Source organism: Aulostomus chinensis, chromosome 22 (assembly GCF_037954235.1).
Source record: "Aulostomus chinensis isolate RoL2024-O1b breed Wild chromosome 22, RoL_Achi_v1.0, whole genome shotgun sequence".
Lineage (NCBI taxonomy): Eukaryota > Metazoa > Chordata > Actinopteri > Syngnathiformes > Aulostomidae > Aulostomus > Aulostomus chinensis.
The window spans coordinates 3,087,423-3,113,061 of NC_141341.1; the positions used below are offsets into that span (position 1 = coordinate 3,087,423).

Here is a 25,639-nt window from a genome sequence, read left to right on the forward strand (position 1 = left end):
ATTGGAATTGACTGATATGGCAGACAAACACTGGCTGGGCTGCGAGCGCTCGGGAGCCGCGTGTCAGGAAGGGAAAACGTGTGTCGGGGGGGGGGGGGGGGGGCGAGCGGCGACATCTCATCTGGTTGTCGGAAACATTTACGATGAATCCGTTCGTCCCAGTCAGTAAAAAACACTTCATGCCTCCCCTCAGTGTCGTCCAATCATGCGGGTCGTTTGTCAGACGGCGTTTCTCCATCCACAGCGGAGGAAAAGTCCTGTTTCTGTTTTATAGAAATAGTTCATCAGAATAGATTTTGTCTCAACTTCTTTGCTTTTCTTGAATGTTTTCGCTGTAATTTGTCATTATTCAATTCCCTTGAAGTCGATTCTATCGTTCCACTGACTTCATTTTGGATCTGACTTCGTTTGATCTGTAAACTCCAATATCTTCACACATTCATGAGCTTTTCACTGTGGTGGGAGACGGACACGCATTTTACTTCAGTAAAAAAGCAGAAATACTCAGATAAGATAGTACTCTGGTCTCCAATTTGAAAAATAGAGAAGTATTTGATATTGAATGGACTTGGATATTTAAAGTACTCACGTGATGTTTTTGTATTCCGGTGCCGCAGGGAACACCCAGTGGTGGTAAAAGTACACGCATTAATTACCCCAGTAGAGGTGTTACTGCTACTTAGGTGTTCTACCCTCACCAGCGTCAGGGAGACTTTACGCCGGTTGTGTCACTGTTGTGTGTTGCGCACCAGAATTAAAGAGTTTTTTTTGTTTTATCAAGGATTCAAAAGTACGGATATTTGTTTAAAATGTAGTAACAGTTGAGTGCCAGTGCAGTACAGAGCAGTACATGGAACATCTGCTGAAGTACAGAGACAAAGTATTTGTTCTTCGTTACTCTCGTTTTTTTTGTGGCACGATTTCAAAAATTAATATTGGCTGATTTATGGTTTGACGAGCTGATCCGCCTCAGGCCACTGACCTCCTCCGTGTTTAGCTGCTGTTCAGACGAAATGATGCTTCCACTTCAGTGTGGAAGAACTGGACCGGCTGGCCTGAGCCCAGAACTGGACCGGCTGGCCTGAGCCCAGAACTGGACCTACACCCAACACCTCTGGGAGGAACCGACCTTTCCATCCAGTATCATAAAATCCCAGCAACGGCAGCCAGCGTCTAAAAGCTTTCGGTGAAAAGTGTTCACGGGCAGTGTGGGATTATTTGGGATTAAGATTAGACGTCGCAGCACCGCTGTGGTTTCCTGTCTGTCTGAGGCAGCACGCCTCATACGCTCTTTGTCCGGGACCACGGTGAACCTGAACGTCTCCGTCACCTTCTGATTGGACAGCAGGGCCTCACGGACGTCGGGCAGCAGCCGAAGGTTAACGCCCGTCCCGCTTCTGAGGTGTTTTATGGCCGTTCTCACCTCTGAGTGTGGAGCCGGCCGCAGATCGATGTTGGCGTGCGTGAAGACTGAACTCCCATCAAAACGTGATTTACACCCCAGGGACGCCGTGGCGAGCCCATCGAGCTTCTCCTCCAGGCGACGGAGGCAAATTGGCAGTTAACAGAAATGGGCCTGGATGTGATGACAGGATTTGCATTTACCAGTGAGAAATGTGGCGTTTATGCTGGGCCGCAGAAATAAATCCAGCGCCTGAACGACATCACTTTGAGCGCAAACAAGCACTTTGATGCGTCAGAGACGGACTGGATGAGACTCTGAGCGTTCACAGACCAAACGTCAGCACGTGTCCATGCTGTCCCAGGAGCTCGCTGTCACCCAGCCCTGCAGGAACATGATTTCCTCTCTCTTTCAGGAGCCTTTTAAACCTATAGAAGCGCTCCGTCTGACCGAGAGCCTCTGTGACAGGTCCGTGTGTGTCCTGAACCTTCAGAGCCGTGGAGCGGCTGGAGACATCGGTTGTGGATTTAAAAAATGAGGCCATGCAGACTAAGTTTTTCATTTATTTATTTTTTTGAGGGGGTAACATTTTTTGGCCATGATTTAGTTGAAGTCGAGGCTTAATTTGTTTTAAGTTACATATCATAGCCAAATAAACTACATGGAGGGAACAAATTGTTCTTCCTGGTCCCTTTCCCTCCTTCTGGCCCCTCCAGGGAACTGAAGTGGTGTCGGTCAGTGGGGACGTGACGCTGGGATCAAACTGGTTTAGCAGCTCAAACCTGCAGTTTTGCGTGAAGGGGCAACACGGAGCGGTGGAGAGCTCCACCCCCACAAACGTGCGATTCTCCGCTCAATAAACTCTCAACTCCGAGTCCAGAAACCACTTTATTTGGACCATAAACATAAATGGTTTTCTATACATCCTCCATATCTTCAAGACATTCACAGAATCACATTCAGCTGAAGAGCAGACCAGGACAGCGTCGAGGAGAACATCACATGATTCGTTTGGAGCAGCGACAAGAAGCGACAGGCAGCATCAAATACAGTCGATCTCTTCTCCCTGCGAGGAAGTGAACTTCACGTTGACTACAGTACAGACACACCACTGGAGGAATGTTCCACTTGACGTTGGTCACAACACTAGACAGTGAAACCCCGTTTGCACTTGCAGAGGCAGCGTGGTTTATCAGCAGTCACAGGAAATGACACGATCTAAACGCGGCGTGTCCATCTGGCCGTGGCCGCCGGCTCACTGACGGGCCCCAAAACCCCCCAAAACCAAAAACCCGCCCCCCAAAACGAGCAGTTTGCTAAAATCACAGTTCACAACACCGATCAAAACATTCACTTCACGTCGTGTCAGCTTCACCAAAAAGGGATGCGGGGGTGAAACGAAAGGCTGGCGGTACGACACCCGACGCATTTCACACTACAGCGCGTCTCCACAGCGTTATGTACAGCCTTTCACAGTTCGCCATGACGACGCGAGCCGTGACAAATGGAGTCCCACGGTTAGGGTTTTACAAAGGGTGAAGCCTTAATTAACATCAGTAACAGCGCCACGGCTCGTGAGGCGGCCCAGACGAAGGGCTTTGACTCTGAGGGACTGGAGCTCTGTCACTGATAAAGGCTGAGTTGTTATAAATACTGGAGCCCCTCATGGCCCCCCCGCCCCCCCCCCCCCCCGGTGGATCACTTGGGTCCAGTCGGATGGATGAACGTCCTACATGATGTCTGTTCATCCCGCCAGGCTGAGCGCTAATGGCTAACTACCGCAAGCATGGTTGTCCGCCCCCCCCCCCCCTCCACTAATCACAGCACATTACGAGTTTTCTCACAACACCAATGTGGTTTTACTTTCCTCAGAAGTCACAGCCAAAATCACCACATCTTAACTTCGCCAACTTGAATGGATGATTGCGCGTAGCGTTGACCTCAGTGACAAAACCACTGCGCTGTCTGGAAGTGCTTCACATCAAAAGCCGTCATGCTCGCCACTTGTGGTTTCACCGTGAAGCGGTCGGCAGCAGTGTGCACACAGACCTGCAGACACTGGCAGTGTTGCTGCAGCAGTAGCCTCAAATACCTCTGATACTGCTGTGTGTGGGCGAGCAGGAAACGGTGGTGCTGATATTGGCGAGATAAAATTAAACTGGAGCCGGATTACATTGACCGCCTCTTTGAATCCCACGCTGGTCATTAACGAGAAAAGCCACAGATGGAATGACTGAATGTAGATACACTGATTGGCTGCTGCTGGAAAAGTAAACGTCACTTCACGGAGCCTCATATTTTCACGCACATGAACTACATTCAGTTGGCGCACGCATTTTAGCCCTCGGCTAGCTTGAATGTGGAGCAATCATTGAATGGCGCGGCTCCTCGGGATCCCCTGAATGTTATCAGACCAAAGAGATCAAATTCTGCTTGAATGAATCACTTCATGAGGTTCGGGAAACCCTTGAGCTCATGAAGTTGGGTTTTGAACTCCTGCGGCGCTTCACTTTGACTCCAGAATGCAGAAACATCCAGCCGCATTAGTTTGGCTTGAAGCTAATCGGGACTAAAAGCAGAAAAGCTGTTGAAAAATGTCTGTTTCCAAACTCTCACGTGCTGCGTGTCGTGTAATCCACGCTTCCCCATCCAGCCGCGCGCCCAGGAATCCTGTCAAAACAAACTGCAATGCTTCTGGTTCGGTGCTTGAAAGGTGAAATACACATTTTGGGTGCCGTCTTGTTAAAAGCAGCATGAAAGAGTCAACAAATTTGACTGCTTTAATGAGAATGATGCGGTTCTTTGTTGTCTGTAAAAGCTGCCCCTTAGAAAACATTAATGTTTGGAGGTGGGAACTTCAGCCACACTTGATTTGATCACACTTGTTACTCTTGAGACTCGACGTGCGGTTCTGTTATTTCCTGTCTGTCTCGTTGTCGGCAGTGGCAAAAACTGAAAAGGACCTCACTCCAGCCAGCAGGGCTCACACGGCGCACGCACGTCCTTCACGATGAGAATAGGAACCGTTGGCAGCGAAGGCTCAGGTGTGACTCACCCTCAAATGGACCGCCTGCCCTGGCAACATCAGGTGGCGGGCTGGCACACACTCATCAAAGATGCACACGGGGAGCGTTTGCCATGAAAGTACAACTCCTGAGTTCCTTGCTGCAGTGGACAGAAAGCTTCCTTCCCTCCTTGCAAAGAATCAAAAGGAACCTGCGACTCTCTCTGGATGAGGAGTCGATCTCAGCGGCGTTGGGTCCTGTTCGTGTCCGTCACGGTGTCCTGAATGTCAGTTTACCTCCGCAGGATTTTCTCTTGCAGTTTTCAAGATCAAGACTGTGCGGGTCACATAATGGAGAGGCGGGGATGGCGGTCACATTCATGATTTGTTGACACAGCAGCTTCGACATGAGATAAAGCTCGTGCGCTTTTCCGTTGATGTTTATGACTTAACAACATCCGGGATCATTCCGGATGAGAACCGTTTCTAGCTCGGTGGCTCAAACGCTGTGATTGCGCATCAGTGGCTTTAATCTGTGTTGACATCTCCAGCTCGAACAGGCTGACTTCGAAAAGGTCAGCAAGCACTCAGGAGACAACGTCCCCTCTTAACGGGCTCCTGGAAGCCGTGTCTTCAAGCCCTCTCATCCCCCGACTGACCTCAGAGTCATTTCTCACGTTTCTCTCCAGCCTCAAGAGTCGCTGAAATTCACTTTCTCATAACCACAAGAGCCTGAAAACATAATTTTCCGGTCAGACAGCAGTTCATCTGTGACGGTGAGCTCCTCCAGTTCCGTGGTGAAGTGGTCAGTGCTCTCTACGATTGATGTATCCTTGGCGGCGCTGTAGGTCAGCGCCACGCTGTAAGCGGCAGGCTTATCCGGGCCCTTCCGACCACAGCGGCAGATCTTGCGAAAAGCGGCGCGGAACTTCTGAGACATGGCGTTGTAGATGACTGGGTTGATGGCGCTGTTGAGGTAGATGCATATCCGACAGAAGAGCAGGAACCAGCTGTCCAGGTAGGCCGGCTCCAGGAAAGAGTTGACCACCACCAGGGTTCGGTAAGGCATCCAGAGCACGGCGAAGAGGATCACCACCACCGCCAGCATCTTGGTCACCTGCAGCGAGCCACAAGGAGAAACATGAGAGTTTGCAAAGATGAGTGAGCTCACAACGATGGCGGCGCTCCTGACCAGCTGCTAACAGCAGCAAAACAATCCCAAAACAGCCGCTTGTGAACTCTCACGTGCGGCGTTCAGCGCCATGAAGGAACCTGCAGACTTCCTGGCGCCATAACGAGCCTCCTGTTGGCAACCACCTCTGTCAGGACACACAAACTCAGGAGTTTGATGTGTGTCCCTCAGACGATGAGTCAGATCAGGCAGGAGGCCCCCATGTTGAACATTAGCTGGTTTATTTGCTTGGGGGTGGGGGGGGCTATGATGTAATTTGCCCCTGGGGCCCTGAGCGTCATGTTCACTGGCCCTGCTACCTGTCCTTTAATGGCCTGATCGACTTGCACTCTTTCACTTCGATTTTATCACTTAGATGAAAAACAAAGTATTTTTTTAAAGCAAATTTAAACGTTAGCACTTTTGAGTAACATCCAATCACACGATGTCAGTACAAGGGAAGTCTGGTCTGATTGGTCCGTCGTCGCTACACACAGTGACCATTTTAAACACTCTTACTAACATCCATCCATCCATCTTCTCCCTCTCCTCCTGTTCAGGGTGGTGGGGGTGGAGCCTATCCCAGCAGCCTTCCCCCTGGACAGGTCACCAGTCCATGGCAGGGCCAACACATAGAGACAGACAACCATTGGCTCTCCCAGCCACGCCTACGGTCAATTTAGAGTCTGGATTAACCTGGTCCCTCTTGATGTCTTTGGACTGTGGAGGAAGCTGGAGTACCAGAGAGAACCCAGCAGGAACAGGGAGAACATGGAGACTCACCCAGAAAGACCCCGTGCTCCAGCCGGGGCTCCACCCACAACCTTCTTGCTGGGGGGCCACAGTGAGGACCACTGCACCACCGTGCAGCCTTATAATAATAATAAATTATTATAATAAAAATGATAATAGTTCTCACTAAGTGCTGCAGAGGTGACATGACCTGCTTTTGTATCAGGGACAGGAAGAAGTCCTGGAACAGTTGATTCAATGTTCATGGGACATGAGTCCCGGTCAGGGGGGCTCAACACATTGATGCAGCACTGCTAACTGGATACAAACTATAGCACAACTTATAAAACCATCAGAAGCAGGTTTGAGCGTCACGGTGGCGCAGGTCGGTGAGCTGGAAGGAACGGATCTTTTAGTGACTCACTGAGCGGCTCCACGCTTCCGTTGTATGTCAGAAGTCTTTTACAAGATCCCGCTCTTTTTTTTATGCAACAACTTTTTATCGGGTAAACTGGATTCTAAAGGATTTTTTTTTACAAAACATTCATGAGGGAACAAAGTCATTTACTGCATTTAAAACAACAACGATTGCTGTATGACTGATATAAATCACAAACATCCTGTATGACAGTAACACCCCTGCCATGCCGGAGCCCCCGGGGGCCCGCGGCCCCTGCACCCACCTGTCTGCGGGACGTGGCGGTGGAGCTGGAATGGCGGGAGTTTTTGCAGCTGCCGCTCTTGCCGGCCGCGTGATTGTCGCCTCCGTTCTTCTTCTTCTTCTTCTTGTCTTTGGTGTCGGAGGGCAGCGGGTTGAGGAAGAGGATCCTGGCGATCAGCCCGTACAGGACCGCGGAGAGCAGCAGGGGCACCACGAAAAAGACGCCGAAGTCAAAAAAGTAAATGGGCAGATAGAACTTCCTGCTGACTCTGTAACCGCAGGTGACGATGGTGACGTTGTCGTAGACCTGCTGCTGGATGTCGGACAGGTAGAACCACATCACGCAGTAGAGGGACGTAAAAGCCCAAACGAATAAGATGATCTTCTTGGCTCTGGACAAGGTGCAGAGGAACTGGGCTTTGATGGGGTGGCAGATGGCGATGTACCTCTCGATGGTGAAGGCCGTTATGGAGCAGGAGGACGCGTTGATCCCCAGGTACTGGAAGTAGGTGATGCACAGGCAGCCGTAGTGGCCGAACACCCAGGAGCCAAAGATGCTGTCCGTGAAGGTCGGGAGACCGGCCGCGGTCAGCACCATCAGGTCCGCCACAGCCAAGCTGACCAGGTAGCAGTTGGTGGGGGTGCGCATGTGTTTGGTGGTCAGCACCACCAGGATGACCATGACGTTCCCCACGATCCCCGAGGCGCAGATCACCAGGAGCAGGAAGCTGCTTATCACCTTGTACTGGATGCTGTAGTCCGCCCAGACCCCGAGGGTGTGGTTGAGCTCTGGAGCCGCCGTGAAGTTTTCCATTTTTTTTTAAATCAGTTGAGATATCCTCTCAAGGATGTGTGTGTGTGTGTGTATGAGAGTGTGTGTGAGTGAGTGAGTGAGTGAGTGAGTGAGTGAGTGAGTGAGTGAAGGAGAAAGAGAGAGACGCTCACCAACTCTTTTTACGCGCGGCAGACGCGGGACTTCTAATCCGGGTGCATCGGTGTGAACGCGCGTCAGGAGTTGGGAGCCAAACGTGCGGCACGAGACTCGCGCGCGAGGTGGAGGAGAGCCGCCCGGACTCCGCCGCCGACGGTGTGGCGCGTAAAGAGCGATGCGTGGCGCTGCCCCCGTCAGAATCGACTGTCCCCCGCACAGATGGCGCTCTGCGTTTTTGAGCCCGGCTTTTGGCACGAGCTGTAATTACGCACAGGAGGGGATTAACCCATCGCTGCTCCTCTCCCTCATCACACTCCAATTTGTGTTTCTCTCTCTCTCGTTCAGATGCATCAAACTGGTCGGAGAGTGGGAGCTCATCGGGGGGCGGAGACGCCTCAGCTCAGCATCTCTGTCACCGCGTCACTGGGAGATGCAATTCAAACCAAACACTCACATTTCTGTCGTTTTTCTTAATTCGGAGTTTGTTTTTTTCCCTCAAAATTCACTTTGAAGAGGAAACCGCACTTCTGCGGTTGTAGCTTTCATGATTGAACCTCTGGAGAATCGCAATCTCTTATTTGTTTAAATCTCAAATTCAAGTCCAGTTCCTAAAAACGGAGTTCATGAAGATTTTTGAAGTTTATTCAGCTGTTTGGGGGGATGAAGTAAAACTCTGCCTAAGTAAAAGTAGTACTTGATATTGAGTTTACTTCCTACGAAAAGTAGACGCTGCACATGGTGTTTGTGTATTCAGAGCTGGTTCGGATCAAAGAGTAGGTCATCAGGTTTTCTCCTCCAAGTAACCGATCAGTTCAGATACCATAGAAATACTCAGGTATAGTACAAGTACCTCAACATTGAGGCACAGTTCTTGAGTAGGTACTTATATTTTCCCTCCCGTTCCTGCAATGCTCTTTGTAGTGAAGGGACACAAAAGTTACAACATGGAGATGTTTGTGCGTTCAAAATAATAGTCAATGACATCCAGAGGTCATGTCCTCTCCATCCTCTTTGTGTCATCTTTGCATCAGTACAGTTGATTGATTGATTGATCGCTGATTGATTGCTGAAGGATCAGGAGCAGACGCTGCATGAGGAGCGGTCTTTGTCCAGGTGAGGCGTCCAGGTGAGGCCTGCGGACCAGCACCTGCCGGTAACGGCAGCGTGAACAAGCACAAACGTGTAGCTCAGATGGATCTGCAGCTCTCCGAGCAACACTGTGGGGGTGGCAAACTCTCCTCCACACCAACTGTGCTCGCTCTCCTAGAGCTGCGCTGGGAACGCTGGCCATCACGCCAACACTTCACTTTTGTTCTTGTGACTGTGTCGTTCGTTGCCAGCCATCAACAGGTGGAGCAGGATGACATGAGGGTTACGTAATCCATGAGTCCTGTCACCTGGATCAGACTGGTTCTGAGCTGGAGGTAGAATAATCTCACTGCTTTATTTGCTTCAGATTAAAAGGGTTTTTTTTGTTTGTTTGTTTGTTTTTCATTCTAATTGAATCGATTTTCCAGTTTACAGCCACGAGTTCACCACCTGGCAGCTTTTTCTTACACGCTGATAAGTGTGAGTGAGGAGGGACACCTCAACACAGCTCTGCCCCCCTTCTGAATCACGTTCAGTCTTTCTAGTCCTGCATGAGTGACCTGGTTTGATCAGATTCAAACTAGACAGGAAACAGGAGAAGCAACTGGAAGAGCTTTACTGCCACCCGAAGGACAATCGTGTTCATTGACACTTCTGGGCTGAAGGAGAAGCCTCCTGTTGGTGGGTGAAGATGTCAGATGACACTAAATCTAAATAATGGGACTCCTCCCCGCTTTTCGTCCTGCGTATTTCTGCGTTAAAGCTGTCAAACTAAAAGCTGGAAGACATAAACCTCTCACGGAGGGTTGCAGGAACATCTTTACCCTCGGGAGAGAGTGATGGTTTATGATGTGGGTCTCTGCCAGCTCCACGTTTGGAACCAGAGGAAGACGCGCCGGAGACAAACCTGCTGACTTTAAGATCCTGAGAGGCGTGGAGGCCAGCAGGGGAAGACAGAGACAGGAATATTTCATATTTCAAACTTGACCAACAACTTAAGCTGCTGTCACACTAAATGTCCTGCTCTTCATCTTATCCAGTCTCCCTCACCACAAAAACAACATAGTGCCTGAAAGGACGACAAGATGTTTCGGTCTAAAATGTAAAAGAACGTGAACTCATCCCACTAAATGTTCACCAACATAAAAGCGGTTTATCTGCAACATTCTGGGAATTTTTTTCGGAAACTTTTAAATTTGACCAGTGATCAAACAACGTTTTGGAGTGTTTTTAGAGACTGTTACCTCCAGAGGGAATGTTCTGGAAACAAATGAAACGTCAGAGCAGCAGAACCTTGGGAACGAGCCACGTTTAGCAGATTAAACGTTCTGTGCGTCGGTGACAGGACATTCAATGTGGAGCAGCCAGAACCAGCAACTCACCAACGAACTTTCGTTCTACTCAGGCTGGAATACTTCACAATGATGCAGTGGCGATGGAGGAAAGATTTTTCTACCTGCTGTACGTAGATGATACTTCAAACCGTGTACTCCTACTATGCTATATATCAGTGTACCTGTATGGGCAGAAGGGAACGATTAAAAAAAAACATAAAATGTGGCGATTGCTGTGCGTTATACTGCTTTTACACAACGTGCACAGCAATTTACCACATAGCCTCAACTGAATACAACCTAGTAAATCAAAGTACACATAAATCGACTGTTTGTGAGTAGTAAAAGCAGTGTAGTGACCCAGCGATACAGCACACTGGGCTCTGAATAACTCAGTAAAAGCATGACAGCACTGAAACGTGGAATGAGCCTCCACCGACTTGATTTACTGAGACGTGGCAGGTCATTTGAAAGGAAATCAGCTGAAGCCAACTGAAACGTGCAGGCACGCACGCAAGTGCGCGCCAACTCAAGGTCAGTCGTAAACAAGCCGCTGAGTGGTGCGACCCTGACCTCCATCAGTTAACGGCGAGCACACGGAGCGGCTCGGTTCATAACCTCCACTGTCACAAAACATTACTCCTGTTTATGAGACGTCTACGTCTCCGCTGCCCACAAACTGTGTTTCCTCACAGTTTTACAGCAGCACGCCAGCCTGGTTGTTCTGAGCAGCAGAAGGCTGAGCTGGTTCAAGGCAAAAAAACAAACAAACAACAACAACGAAAAAAGTCTCTGTTCACAATTCATGATGTTAAAAATGAGAATTGAAAAGCTGAATGGACCTCAGACCCGTGAGAGCTGGCGGTGACACAGATGCCACTAGACCTTGAAACGTTCGGCGAAGTTCCTCATGCGCATTCAGCCTTGACTCGAGTGGCACGCCGTGAACATCCTGGTGGGTCACGTGACTGGTCTCCTGATTTTGAGTTCCCATAACAACATTTCCAAGATGTCTGTTCGCCCTGAGAGAGAAACGTGTCGGGGCTCTCGTCGTCTCAGCCTCATCTCAGACTAGACATCTGTGGATATCTGTTTTAAGATACCAGCTCGTTGGATATCAGAAAAATAAATCGAATATCGTCTAAACTTACAGTGCTTTTTGTTAATTTGTGCAACGCTACAAACGTAAAGGTCAGTGGTCCCCAGCAGACTTTTTCAAGACTGACTGCCTTTTACTAAAACAGTCATTTCAAACGTGATTATTGTCTCCATGCAGGAGAGAGAAAACCAGTGGTTCCCTTCAGTTTCTCAGAGCAAACCTGTGTGGAGAGGCAGCCTGCAGGCTCCCACGCCCGCCAGCGTGTGGCGCTGTGCTGCCAAAATCCCACGTTCTGATGAGAAGGAGGTAAACGAAAGTCAGAGGCTTCAAACTGTAAGTGTGGGTGGACCTGTGGCGTCTTTAACGTGGGAGGGTCGGGGGGTCAGGAGGGAGGGAGGGGGAGGGGGGTCAGGAGGGAGGGAGAGGTGGATTGTTAGGACCTGGGACTTGCTAGCCTGGGACCCTGCCGCTCCCCCGGGGGGTCGCACCAACATTTGGGAGGGGTTTGCTAACCTCGGCCCGTCCTCGGGCGGGCTGGGCCCTGGACTGCCGCCACTCCCGGACAATGGGAGGATGCTGGGGGTCGTCTGAGGAATGGGGGCTGACCTCCTTGATGCTGATCGAACTGGGGGCCCTGACCACGGGCTGCTGGCTGGGAGTTCCGCCGTGCACCGGGGGCCTGGGCTCTCCCTGCCCTCGCACTGCGCGGTGGTGGACCCTCTGCCCGGATCTCCGGACAGTGCCCCTTGGTGCTCCAATCTGACCCCTGGACCAGGGAGGCTAGACTCCCTGTCAGCTGGTTGCAGTGATGACGGGGTGGTCAGCGGGGCCAGTCTGGAAGTTGGCCCCCAGCAGGTCTGGCCCATTCCTCAGCCCCTCTCATCGCCTCTCTGTCCCATCACATCACATCTCATGTGACACGAGGCCTTGAGGGGCTGGACCCCCCCAGGGGATGGGGATCGAGGGTTGGGGGGGGGGGGGTAGCCCTGTACGGGTGCGGTGGGCCTGGTTGTTGTAGTGGGCTGTGGTTGCCCCGCCTGGGTGTGGGGTGTGGGTGGGTGTCGGCCTCGCCGCTGGCAGACCTCTTGGGGGGCTCTGGTTGGGTCTCGGGCCAGGGGGCCCTATGCCCCTATGCCCCTGGGCTCTGCTCATGCTGTGGGGGGGTGCCCGATGGGACCTCTCTGCCCCATCTCTCTGCGGGTAGGGGTTGCTGTTCCTATGCTTTCCTACGGGTCCTGGCATGGGTTGGGCTGTTTCCTGGGGGGGGGGGGGGGGTGGCCTGGGGCTACCTGTGTTCTGGGGGTTTCTGGGTGCTCTGGTGGTCTGGTCCTGACCTGCCTGCTATCCTGGACTGGGGGTGTGATGTCCTGGCCCCCCCACATCAGCTACAGCCAGCTATTGTTGTTGTTGTTTTTGCCCCCCCCCCCTTCTTGCCTTCCCTGTCCTGTCCCTGTTCTCTCTCTCTGTCCACTCCTGTCCTCAGTCCGGCAGCTTCATCAATGAACCAACACCATTCCTAATAGAATGAAGCATAAATGGCGATAGGAGGAGTTTATCAGATTCCTCCTTTGCAGAGTCAAACTGCTTCAGTACAACAAGGCACCAGGAACACTGATGCTGCTGAACAGGACAGGATAAAAAAAAAAGAAAAAAGGTGGGGGTAAACTAAAGTCAGAGGATTCAAACTGTAAGTGTGGGTGGACCTGAGGCGTCTTTAACGTGTTTGACTCTTCTCAGCTTTATTGTTTTGATTTGTGACAACATGGAGAGCTGAGCTACCGTTTCTGATCACGAACCAACCTCCGGCTGCTGGACTTGACCTCACCAGGCCTAGAAAACATGGGCGCAGGTGACAAACTCCGGTCACGTGACGGGCGTTTTGCATCACTGTGCGTCCGCGCAGCATCAAGACCTGCTTCAGCCCCGTGGATGCTGATGTTTCCTTTCAAGTTCTGGTGCTGATATTGAACAGAGGCTAACGGCCAACTTCACGCTTGCTGCTGCTGCTGCTGTTGTTGTTGTTGAAATGTGGAGTTTGAATGGTTTATTCATCTCTCTATCAAGCGATGTGTCTCTCTGTCAGAGCGTGATGATCAAAGCAGTCGGAGTTGAAAGCCGGAGCCACGTGATCAAAATCAGAACCATGGAGATCAATATCTCTCAGTCCGAGCAGGCACGTCCACGACGCTGGAGCCGAGCTCAGAATTCGCTCCTCGGGTCCGACTCCACCGTAGCAGCACCTGTGAAATATAATAACGCGTTATGTTACGTGACGTGAGGTTCAGAGAGTCAGAGCCGGGGACGAGGGCGAAAACCAGAGGAGCGAGTTTCCTTTTCAGTGTTCATTTAAAAAATAAAGACAAAATTATGAGAATGAACTTGACATTTTACAATTAAAGCCGACCTTTTGAGATGATGGCACGTCTGACTGCCTCGACAAAGCGCTCTGCGTGGATGAGTTGGTCAGAGACGGTCTTGCGTGCTGTGTGATGTCGTCTGAAAAGGTCGACTTTGATCTGGAAATGTCAAGTTTATTCTCATAATTTCATCTTTCTTCTCATATTGCTCAACGGAGAAAAACGTCCTTCCCCGGAGTGGTTCGACTTTTTTTGTCTTCTGCATTTCGACTTTTTTTTCTCTCGAATCCTCCGTCTCTCGGTACTCCGTCACCAAGGTTTCCACAAAAGCAGCGGGGGGCTTGCGGACAGACGTAGGCGTCCAGATTCCCGCGATACCTTTGAAACACCTCGGGGGAAGTCCTGGCTCAAAGGTCCACTGGGAATGGAGGGTGAGAGATTTTGGTGATCAAAGCTTGAAGGATGAGGTCACAGTCACCTCCCGCTCACGTGAGATCTGCCCCGCTCCCATGAGCACAACATCCTTGGAGCTCCTTCAGGAGATTTCTCGATATTCAGACACAAATGAGACTGGAAAAAAAAAACAAGAAACGCTTGAGTGGTTAAAGGTCACTGTGACACGCACACGGAGGCCTTCCACTGTCACGCCGCATTTCTAGTTACTTTTGAAAAGAGAGTCGACAAGCAAACGTCCGTCCAGACGATCGGTTGCAGGAGAACTCGACATCACATGGCCCATTATTTGTTGAACTTCACGTGAAACTCACTCGAAGCTGTGCTGAGTGGGAATCCAGAGAGAAGACGCCACTCAGCTGTTATCCACAGCGGCTCCGGCTAATGGCCGCGGGACACAAACCAGCAGCGCTCCGGTCAGAGACATCCTGTCAGTCCCGCTGAAAGGTCGTCTAACTCACTCACGTCAGTCCAGCACGCGTGGTTCTCATGTCCTGCTCTGACCTTGGACCGGCATCTTTGCTTTCGCTGCTGCTGGCTTCCTCTCAGCTATTCTTAGGGTTACTTGTCAGCAGAACATGCCACACTTGGCTGGATGGCATAAATAAAGTGGGCCTGCTGGTTGGAAGCATCTCCAGAGGAAACGACAAATCACTTCAGATCATAAACAGCAGAGCGCTGGTGTTACAGGAAAAACGTCTCACGGGGAAAGTCTGACGGGCGCCTGCGTCTCGGTACGTCTCTCAGTGTTACATTTCCAGTTGTGTTTGGATGGATGACTTTACCTATTTCTGTTTGATGCTCGGGGAGATTAGGTTACACAAACACACACACACACACACACACACACACACACACACACATGCACGCACCCGTCAGAACCACAACAGTGATGTCACTCTCTGAGAGGTGACTCATCCCTTCAAATCAGATAAATGTTGTAAACAAAAGTGTTCAAACTTACCAAAGGAAAATGTTTATTTGCAACAGTCGGTGCAGAATTATTCAAATGTATTTATTGTCCTCTTTAGGTTTCCGATGGCGTTGTTCATCAGCGACCTGCGGCTGCAGCTTAGCATGTGAACCATGTTATGGGTCGTGTTTAACAGCAGACTGATGCCAGCGCCCCCCCCCTCCAGGCCGTGTGTGTGTGTGTGTGTGTGTGTGTGTGTGGGGTTTAGACAAGTGTGCATGACTTTTTGTGACAGGGCAGGTTCATGCTTATGTATGAGCAGCTGCTTTATGCAGCGTGTGCAGCATTCGTTTTGTTCAAATTGTGGACAAACACAAACGGTGAAAGCAGATTTGTTGAAGCGGCGGCTGATGATGACGGTGGGAGCGCCATGCTGATGTGCTCCTGTCCTCGGTGTGGAACTCAACACATTTCTGATTAAAACTCAGTTTGTGTGTTTGTTTTGTTGTTGGTTACGTGGTTGTTGAGTGTAAGTATTTTTCACATATTCGTACAAATGTTACACTCTTGTACATACACTGCTGATTTCATAGTTTCTGTGCTTGAATGGGAGAACCTGCTGGAGATCCTTGAGCGTTCTGCCATCGGCTGCAGGAGCCTCCAGCCACCTTCTTCAGATTTCGCTGCGGGCGGCGGCGAGTCTTGTAGGTGTGGTCGTATTGGCAGCAATTCCAGCCTCCCTGCTGTCGCTCCTTCCCACCTCCTGTGTCCCGTGTCTCCTGACACGCGTCACCTGTGTTTCTCCTCCATGTCTCTGCGTTCTCTCCTGTCTTGAGTCCGTTATTCCCTGGCGTTCCGAGATCCTCACCTCGGTCTGTCGCTTGACGGATTTGTGGACTAGTAAAGAAAACCTCTGGTAACCAGTTTTGTCCGTCTCCTGAGCCTCGTCAGCACCGCTGAAACTGCCGCTGTCGCATCTCAAAGTCTAATTTTGCTAACACACAGTTCTAATCTCTGTTCTGACATGTCTGTGGAAGCGCTTCTCTCCTCGCTAAGTTCACTTCTACTTCTGCCCCACACTGTTGCAGGATAAGCCGCTTAAAAAATCACGCTTTTCCTCGTCCTGTATTTCAACTTTCTGCACACGCTGGCTGCACCACAGTAGAGTGGGACAAACACTCAGCTCACACAGAACAGAGGCTGAGCATCCAGCACAGAGGAGAGCAGGCTCACGGAGCGGCCTGCCGTTGTATAACCAACCTCGGTTGTCGCCCACATCAGCATGACCACATGTCATTGCCCGGAGCGGAAGCATGTGCACGCAGAGGCTGCTGGTGGTGCGACCTCCATCACCGGGCTGGAGAGAGCTGCCAAGTGTGTGACGTACGGAGTGCTGGCGACAGGAAACTCACATGGTCTCCAGTGTTCTCCGCCCGCTGATGGCTCGTGTACTGAGCAGCTGCTGATGTTCTAAACATAAACGGGTAGATTTGCTCCAAACTTTGGTCCTCAGTTGCATCAATGAGGTCACAAGCCCACATCATCTGATGGTGAGTGAGAGCAGCCGTCCCTAACACGTCGGCCACAAACCCGTAAAAACAAAGGAGCTACAGACCCTAAAACCTCCAGTGTCTCCAGGCGTGGTTGAAGCACGAGTCCACAAACACTAAAAAAGATCAAAATCTCATCCTTCTGGTCTGATAATATTTGCAAAGTCTGGAAAACGTGATTTATCTACATTTGAATAAGAAGAGGGCGGACCAGAAGGCCCGGTGTGCCTGACGACGTCACATTTAACTGTTTGTGGATCTCTGAGCAAACATCTGGATGAAGGAGGTGCGACGATGCTCTCCAGGCTCCAGCGTTTTCCCCGGCTTGTTTTGCTCTTCCTCGTTTGGTGTGGCTGCTACCAGCTGTCATTCGCCTTTAGCTTCGAGCTAAAATTCTCGTGTCTGGTTCTTTCTGCATTCTGTAGTCATGAAGAAGTGATGCGGGGGGGGGGGGGCAGGTTCTCTAGAGCGCCAGTGTGGCAGGAAAGCGAGGTGGAGTCTTGTTTTTAAGTACAGGTGAAGTTTGAACAAAACTTCTCAACTTTTTAGCTGCAAGGTAATTTATTCATAAATATGAATCCAGTACTTTTGAAGAATCTGACATCGTCATGGCGACGGAGGAGAATATTCTCACTGACAGCTTCAGACATGGTGAACTTCTCCTGCGCCGTGCAGGGACGGCGACGATGGTTTTCTAACGCGGTCTGTTCAAGGAGCTCGAACTTCGGTTTGAACTTTTCCAGCCGCAAGCATTCCCGCGTGGAAGGTCGAGGTCTGACGCGCTACTGTGCAGAAGATGGAGCCCTCAAAACGACCTTCTGTTTGACACGAACGCCCTGGTGTCTGAGAGTTGCAGAGTCATGCCTCGTGTTTGAAACGGGAAAGGAAAAAGTGCGTGTATTTGTGTTTTAGCTTCAAGGCTCTTAAAGAGACTTTAATAACAGGAATGAATCATCAGTCAATAAAATAAGGAACCAGCAGCCAGATGTCAAATTAAGTGCAAGAGTGCATTTATTTTTAAAGTGTCATAAATCCCCCCCCCCCGCACGCTGCTGACCCCTGCGCTCTCTAAGTCTGTGCTGTAAAGCCGTGAAATCTCTTCCTTCCTTGTCCTTTTGTCAGAAATGTTACAGCAGCCCAGAGCGCGTTGCTTTAGCTTTAGCTCGCCTCCCCGTCTGGAAAGGTCCTGACTGATACAGCGAGCAGATGTACGCGTGTCCTACAAGCGCCGGGGTGGTTGATCCCGCACCAACACGGAGCACTGGAGTGTTTAATAATCGTGACCTCTGGCAAACTCTAACCTACATCTGCTCCTCTGCCCGGCAGAGAAAATCAGACCAGTACAACCAGGAGGATTTCTATAAGGAGCTCAGGAAGTGGAATATCCCTCTCCCTGCATAATGTGCCATTTATAAATCTTTCTTTTTATGTCCTTTTCATGGTTGGTTTTTTTTTTTGATTTTTTAAAAAGCTGCTGAGTCTGAACAGCACAGTGCGCGTTACCTCTGGTGTAGATAAACGGGAACATAGATGATGACGACACCAGCTGGCTCCTGCCAGTCTGCAGATGTGAGCTTCTCACTCAGCAGCGACCAGGAGGGATTTGACATGGTTTTGATTGAATATCAAAGAAGAGCTTCCTCCTGTCAGGCTGCATGAGCCAGCCAGCAAGAATACTGGCAAAATGTCACTTTCTAGAAGGGGAATGCTTCCCTCTGGACTTATTTGTTACAATAATACAGGACATAAACAGTCAGTGATGCTCCCAGAAGGATTCAGACTGTTTCGGGATCAGGGTTCTTCTTCGGCTGAAGTGCCGTTGAGCACAGACATGCGTTGTTCCACGAAGACTCGCGATGTTGTGGTCTTTGCTTGTGGGCGGTTCGGTTATTCAGGTCGGCTTAAACCAGCAGTGAAATGGTAAAATTGTGTAATTTGAAGCGATACGTCACCCAAAGAGTGTATTTTGCTTTACAAGTACTTAAAAAAACCACTTTGTCTTTGTCATTTTATCCCCTCCTGCATCACCGGTTTTGTGACTCCAGAGTGCAGAAAAAGCCAGCCACGTATATTTTAGCTCGACACTAATGAAGCCTAACAACTTCTCCGGCAACAACATGTTCCTTCTGGCTGAATGTACGAACCAAAATAATAACATTAATAATAAGAGACCAAGGAATGGACGAGCCATGTCAGCAGGCAGCCTGCTTGGCGCAACTCAGAGGGTCAACAGGCGGTAAACCGGAAGGGCAGGAGAGCAGCTGATGGGGGGGCAAAGCAACAGCAGCCTGACAAAGATGGTAAATGGGCTGCGTTTAAAAAAGAGCTTCTCATTTGTGTGTGTGTGTGTGTGTGTGTGTGTGCACGTGTGCGCAAGATCTGTGCATCTTGTTATGTGTAGAGGTGTGGTCACACCAAACGCGATGCAAACTTTCGTGTCGCTACATTCGTGCGAATTTGAGTTTTTATTCGCATCATTCGGGCAAACTTTTTTCCCCCTCACAAGGAGAATTTCTTTCCGCCATTTCTTTCCATCATCAACCACGGCTGACGATGCCGTTGCTGGCTTGTGCGTGCAGTGGAAGTCTCAGGTACAGCGGAAAACCAAACACTGCTGTATCTGGAGCCACGTCATAATCCAGAGGAGCACACAGCTGGGTGACTTTCACTGCTTTGTCCAGGACCTGCGCCTGGATGACAGCCGTTTCCAGCAGTACTTCAGGCTGATGCGGGCCCAGTTCGGTTGGCGAGGATCAGTGCCAGGATATCACGCCAACTACAGGCGCCAGGACCATTGACGAGAATCTCAGCGCTGATAGGTTCTCTCGACACGACGTCACATGACTTTGTCACTCATGTTGAATATTTTCAACTTCCACGTAGATGCGAAATCCGTGTTGCGTGTGTCATTTGCACCGCCAGGCTAGTACACACAAGAATTTGCGTCTATTGGCCTCCCTACATAGACTTTTCATATCATCTAAACGCACGAAAAATTTGCGTCGCGTTTGGTGTGAACACACCTAAAGACATTAAGCAACACGCAATATTGAGATATTGCTGGAGATATCGCTCGTGATCTAGAGAGACGATCGCTCGTGATCTAGAGAGACGATCGCTCGTGATCTAGAGAGACGATCGCACGTGATCTAGAGAGACGATCGCTCCTGATCGAGAGAGACGATCGCTCGTGATCTAGAGAGACGGTCGCTCGTGATCTAGAGAGACGGTCGCTCGTGATCTAGAGAGACGGTCGCTCGTGATCTAGAGAGACGATCGCTCGTGATCTAGAGAGATCGCTTGTGATCTAGAGAGACGATCGTCATGATCTAGAGAGAAGATCGCTCGTGATCTAGAGAGAAGATCGCTCGTGATCTAGAGAGAAGATCGTCGTGATCTAGAGAGACGATCGTCGTGATCTAGAGAGACGATCGCTCCTGATCTAGAGAGGATCGCTCCTGATCTAGGGATACGATCGCTCGTGATCGAGAGAGACGATCGCTCGTGATCTAGAGAGACGATCGCTCGTGATCTAGAGAGACGATCGCTCGCCTGGATGACAGCTGTTTCCAGCAGTCGTGATCTAGAGAGACGATTGGTTGTGATCTAGAGAGACGACCGGTCGTGATCTAGAGAGACAACTGGTCGTGATCGAGAGAGACGATCGGTCGTGATCTAGAGACGATCGCTCATGATCTAGACAGACGATCGCTTGTGATCAAGACAGACAATCGCTCGTGATCTAGGGAGACAATCGTCGTGATCTAGGGAGACGATCGCTTGTGATCTAGACAGACGATCACTCCTGATCTAGAGAGACAATCGCTCGTGATCTAGACAGACGATCGCTCGTGATCTAGAGAGACGATCGCGCATGCTTGTCATCAGGTTTCGATGCGATCATCTCGTTACCTTCATGATCTGGAGATCTGTTTATGGCTTCTTATCTGGAAGATCGTTATCTCGTCAACCTCTGAGCAGTTTGTCAGTTTTTATGTGTTGGGCGTAAATTATCTGATCACCATGAGCTCCAGGAAATTGAGCCTATCTCGTGCTGACGAGTTAATTATCTTGTGAACTCGTGATGTCATCATCTCTACCAGGGCTCATTATCAGGAGATTGAAAAAAAAATGTAATGTACAAACAGCATTTGTGTTCATTCTGTCTCAGCCCCGCACGTTTCCGTGCCCCCGTCTAGCACGCACGTTAAGGATGAATGGAGCCGACCCCCCCCCCCCCCCCCCCCCCATGAATCCCGGTGGAGGCTCCGGGGAGGAGGAGATGGTGGCTAGATTGGAGAATGTCTCCACTCCCACGGAGCGGAGTCGCCTCCCGCCTCGCATCTGGTTAGTGAGCATGTGCGTGGAAGGCGGTCTTGCCGGAGCTTCAGTCCGTGGGAGGGGTCTGCCCAGCGTCTCCCTGGAGGGTACGGACGGGGAGCAGAAGCAGCTGGGGTGCGAGCGGCCACACACACCGGGAGAGAGGAACTCAGCAAACCGCGTCTTGTTGCTCCGTGACTGGATTAGAGCCACAATTAGCCGGATTGGATGCGTGACGGTGGCGTGGAGCTGCGGTGGAGGAGCCCTGCAAATATCCCGGGAATCGGTTTGTGTTGGGTTGTACTTTGACATGCAGCCGAGGGGGAGACGCGGTTCTGTTTTGTGCAATGACTTCAGGCAAGTGAATTAAAGTTGGCCGTCGTTTCACTGAGTTTCTGTACTTTCGTTGTTCTCTTTTCCGGTGGCAGTCACGGTCGCATGGGCTTGACTGACCGGGAAACCCAGCCCACGTCCAAATGGCTGATGTGGAACTGTTGTACTTTGACCAGCCCGGCCCCAGGAACGCCTCCCTGCTGGGGTTCGATGCTCTCAAGGAGATCAGCTGCCCCGGCGGAGGAGACGCCTCAGTACCGTGGACAGAGACCCGGAGAGCCGAAGAGGAGACGTGTTTCACCTGCAAGGACGAGGAGGAGGAGGAGGAGGATGTCCGGCTGATCGGGACCTGCAGACTGAGTCACAGCTCGTCAAGTGAGCTGTACGAGGAGGAGGAGGAGGTGGAGGAGGAGGAGGACATCCCGGAACTTTACTTGCTGTCCGAGGACGACCTGTCCTCTGAAGGCTCGGGGAAGTCAGTGGATTACGGCTTCATCATCGCTGTCACTTGCCTTGTTACCGGCATCTCACTGGTCGCCATATCCTACACGGTCCCCAGGGACGTGCGTGTGGACCCGGACAGCGTGTCCGCACGGGAGATGGAGCAGCTGGAGAGGGAGAAAGCTAGGGTGGGGGCTCATCTGGACCGGTGCGTGATAGCGGGGCTGTGCCTGCTCACCCTGGGGGGCGTGCTGCTCTCCACCTTGCTCATGGTCTCCATGTGGAAGGGGGAGATGATGAAGAGAAAAGCCTTCGCCTATTCCAAACACGCCGCGAAGTTGTACGGCTCCATCAGCCTGAGAGCTGGCTCCAGCCCGACTCGGGAAACCTGCTCGCATTTGTCAGCGGCTGAGGAGGATTTAGAGGTGCTCAGCTGATTAGAAAATCCTTCCAATGCTGGGCTATAATCAGGATGTAGTGGGGGTTTGATGCCATTTTATTTGCTGCTGCGAAGCCACTGTTTGTTTGATTTCAGCCTTTTTGAACTGTTTTGTTTTTTTGGGGGACATTTTTAAGTTAACGTGATACTTCACTTATAAAGTGTATTTTGCTTTTCGAGTACTCACAAATACTGTGTCTTCAGCTCACAAAGCCTTCCCTCTGCCATCACTGCTTGTGACTCCAGAATGCAGAAAGAGCCAGACATGTACATTAAGCTTCAAGCTAATGGCAACGCTAACAACAGCCAAACACCTTTTTCTAAACTCTCAAGCACATCGTCCAGCTGTTTGCTCAATAATCCACAAACGCTTTGATCTGAGCTAAAAAAAAAAAACAAAGCAAAAATAATCAATACAACTCAAAAGCAATTAACTACAACCACACATTTGTTGAGTTTTCAAACGTTTCGGGGTGTGTCCGTTAGCTTCAAGCTAAATCTACAGGGATCAAGCCCCGAGGGACTGAGGTAAACAGGAGTTTGGTTGAAAAAAATAGTGTTATTTACCCAAAATGTTCAAAATAATACAAACCAAGAACTTAACATCTAGGCCTGTAAATGTGGTCAGCAGAAAGGAGCTATACTTAAAGTGTAATTTGCTTTTCAAGCGCTCACAAATACTGTGTCCTCTTGGGGCTTGAGTTCTTAAACGTTTTGGGGCAGTAGAGCCATCGGCGTCCGTTAGCTTCAAGCTAAATGGACATACCTGGCTCGTTCTGCATTCTGGAGTCCAAAGAGAAGCGATACGGGAACACACACACACACACAAAAAGCATCTACGTTAGTCAACACACCTTGTTGTGAGTACTACCAAGTTAAAGTACATTTTTTTAATCACGTGAATTGTTGCTTTAAACGGTATTTACTCAGTTCAAGATCCAGTCTTAAAACAGAGACCTGTTGGTAATCCACCCATCATCATCACACCTTCCTCTGACTTTTTTTTTTTTTAACCCCCTAGAAAGAAGCTGGCATGCCTCTAAATAAACTGACAGATTTTTGTGCGAGTGTAATTTTTCTGTCTGTACACTGGAGGTGTGAGTGTCTTCTACTGAGGTTTGGATCATTGAGGAGTTATTTAGAGCTGCATTTTAACTGCCCTCAGGTCTCTGAAATACGGCTGCACAATCGCAAAAAACCCAGTCACAGACTTTAAATAAAGCACTTTTTAAAGAACACCGTAAACTTTGAAAGAGCATCGAGGGCCTCTGACTTCCTCTAACCTGTTATATGTCAGAGCGTAAGAGTTTGTTGAATACTTCTGTGGAATTATATAACCCGGGAAGCAAAGCCTCATGAATAAAAACACGCGTGTGCTAATGCTTTCTACACGTCAGTGCCCCCCCCCCGACCCCGTCTTAACATTGCCGTGGTGACAGTGGATGGATAAAAACACACTCTTCTACATGTGTGCAGCCATTAATGTTGCTGTGAACGGTGAACAGAGTCAGCCGCAAGACTTCCCTTCGTTTGAGTGGAAACTAATAGAGGATTTAAAATGTCAAAGTCATTGAAATTAAGGTGGTAAAGAAAACATAAAAGCAGAGCATTGGGACTCAGTGACACACACCACAAACGCACGCTGCGAGTTTCAGAATGCAGATATTGATGTTTATATTGACAGGGACTGAACAACACAAAGCTGTGTTATTGCAGAATTAGAGGCAAATTGGAGACGCAGTGCAAGAAAGGAAGAAAGAAAGAAAGCGTGCGCGCTACACAAAAACACCACTGCTGGGCAACAAAAGCAAATCCACAGTACCAGACGAGCCTGCAGGTACCTGAGGACAGACTGGTGCGAGACAGCGACGTGGGCCGGCAGACTGAGGACAGAACGCTGCAGTGACAGCAGAACGGCGAGCAACGCCGTCTTCATTTCGTTGTTTTCTGTGTCAGGAGCAGTTTGCTAGCAGCTCGAGCCACGGACCTCAAACAGAGACGAGCAGAGATCTGGTGACCCCGCTTCCTTCTATCCCCCCCCCCCCACAAATGATGAGAATACTAAAATGTGACGTCTCAACTGAAACTTAAGCAGAATTTGTCAGACCTCATGCAGCCCCCCCATGGTGCCACACAGGCTTTATAACCCCCCCCCCCCCCCCCCCCACCACCACCACCACCACTCGTGTAGTTGCAAAGCTAACAGACTTTGATGTGTAAAATCAGTGGAGTCCCCTTTAAATGATCCTTTGCAGGCACAATCCTGGTGTAATGGGAGCAAAATCCATTCCAGAGTTCTGCGGTCAGTTGAACAAGTCAGCCGAGTATCCTCTGAAGGAGGGACTTTGGCCGATCGCATTTACTTAAAATTTAAAACACCCTGTTTGGGTTCCTGTGTCCGAACTGTGGCAGGTTGTTCCGTTCCTGCAGCTGAAGGAGAACGCAAGCTCCACAGAGCTGCCTGTCGAGCACAACGGCGGCCCGCCGAAGTGATGCTCCGGTTTGCCGAAACAGTCATACCACATGAAGCATAATTAGATTTTGCGGTTGAGCGCCAGCGCCGGGGAAAGCCCAGTTTATGGCAAATACGCCAGGGGGGTCCTGAGTGCAGATGTTCAGAAGCAGAGGGAGAGGGAGAGAGAATCGCTCCCCCCTGGGGGGAGCTCTCCTGGTAATTGCCGTCACTTAATTGCTCGTGGGAGGCCTATGAATCAGCCAGGAGATTCAGAGAAAAACAGTATTTTAACATCTGCCTCAGTGACCTGCTTCACCTGCTTAATTCAGCTGCAAAGAAAGGGAAAGTTGCATCGGATTTGAGAGGAGGAAGCGGAGTATTGGATTGCATCCTGTGACAGACGATGCCGTGAATGAGCCAGTGCGTCGCCAGCTAGCAGAGCGCCGGGCTGCAGCCTCTGTAATTGGAAGTTCTCGGGGCCTGCAGGATCACAATATCCTCCACACGACCTTCGTTCACTCTGGTTGGTAGAATTAAATAGCTGGAATCAGCTGCCCCACCCCTCCACGTGCTGTGAGTGCATTATAAGTTGATCCGGTCTTCATTTAGCATTCCTGTTTTCACGGGGAAGGAAAAAAAGGAGTTCAGGCATGAATGGGTCTCCTCTGACGGTGGTCTCTCAGCTCGACTGTTGGCTGAGAGAACAGCTGTCAGCTTGTTGCGTTCTGGCGCCGGAGACGGCAGAGAGGGGGAATATTCAAGGGTGCAACACATGAAAGTGAGTCGTCTGAATCAAAAACACAAACCTGCCGTGCTTTATCATCAGCTGAGGCGCATGTCTGCAGGGATCTTCGCCGTCTTATTGCCGCGGCAATAAAGAGTTCTTTCAACAGCTTCACAAGAGAGGAGAGAGAATCTCGCTCTTCAATCCTGACATGGAGCTCTGACACTTGAA

General features: G+C 50.2%; 2 protein-coding genes across 2 annotated transcripts; one reads left to right on the plus strand and one right to left on the minus strand.

The window, feature by feature from the left end:
• Positions 1 to 3,298: 3,298 nt before the first annotated feature.
• trhrb (thyrotropin-releasing hormone receptor b) lies at positions 3,299 to 8,043 on the minus strand. The gene is made up of 2 exons (XM_086192683.1): positions 6,993 to 8,043; positions 3,299 to 5,523 (listed from the first exon to the last, which is right to left on the minus strand). The coding sequence occupies exons 1-2, from the start codon at positions 7,782 to 7,784 to the stop codon at positions 5,098 to 5,100; spliced, it is 1,218 nt and encodes a 405-aa protein (XP_086048809.1). The 5' UTR covers positions 7,785 to 8,043; the 3' UTR covers positions 3,299 to 5,097.
• Positions 8,044 to 21,038: 12,995 nt separating this feature from the next.
• Positions 21,039 to 23,562, plus strand: LOC147240366 (transmembrane protein 74). The gene is made up of 2 exons (XM_086193169.1): positions 21,039 to 21,302; positions 21,445 to 23,562. Exon 2 carries the CDS (start codon positions 21,493 to 21,495, stop codon positions 22,225 to 22,227), a length of 735 nt encoding a protein of 244 aa, XP_086049295.1. The 5' UTR covers positions 21,039 to 21,302; positions 21,445 to 21,492; the 3' UTR covers positions 22,228 to 23,562.
• Positions 23,563 to 25,639: the final 2,077 nt, after the last annotated feature.

What these genes read in the sequence shown, in the direction of transcription:
- trhrb (XM_086192683.1), bottom strand. Translation starts at nt 7,784, where the DNA reads ATGGAAAACTTCACGGCGGCTCCAGAGCTCAACCACACCCTCGGGGTC. An exon ending in CCGCCACGTCCCGCAGACAG is followed by an intron (nt 5,524 to 6,992) that starts GTGGGTGCAGGG and finishes GGCTCGCTGCAG; the next exon opens with GTGACCAAGATGCTGGCGGT.
- LOC147240366 (XM_086193169.1), top strand. Translation starts at nt 21,493, where the DNA reads ATGGCTGATGTGGAACTGTTGTACTTTGACCAGCCCGGCCCCAGGAAC.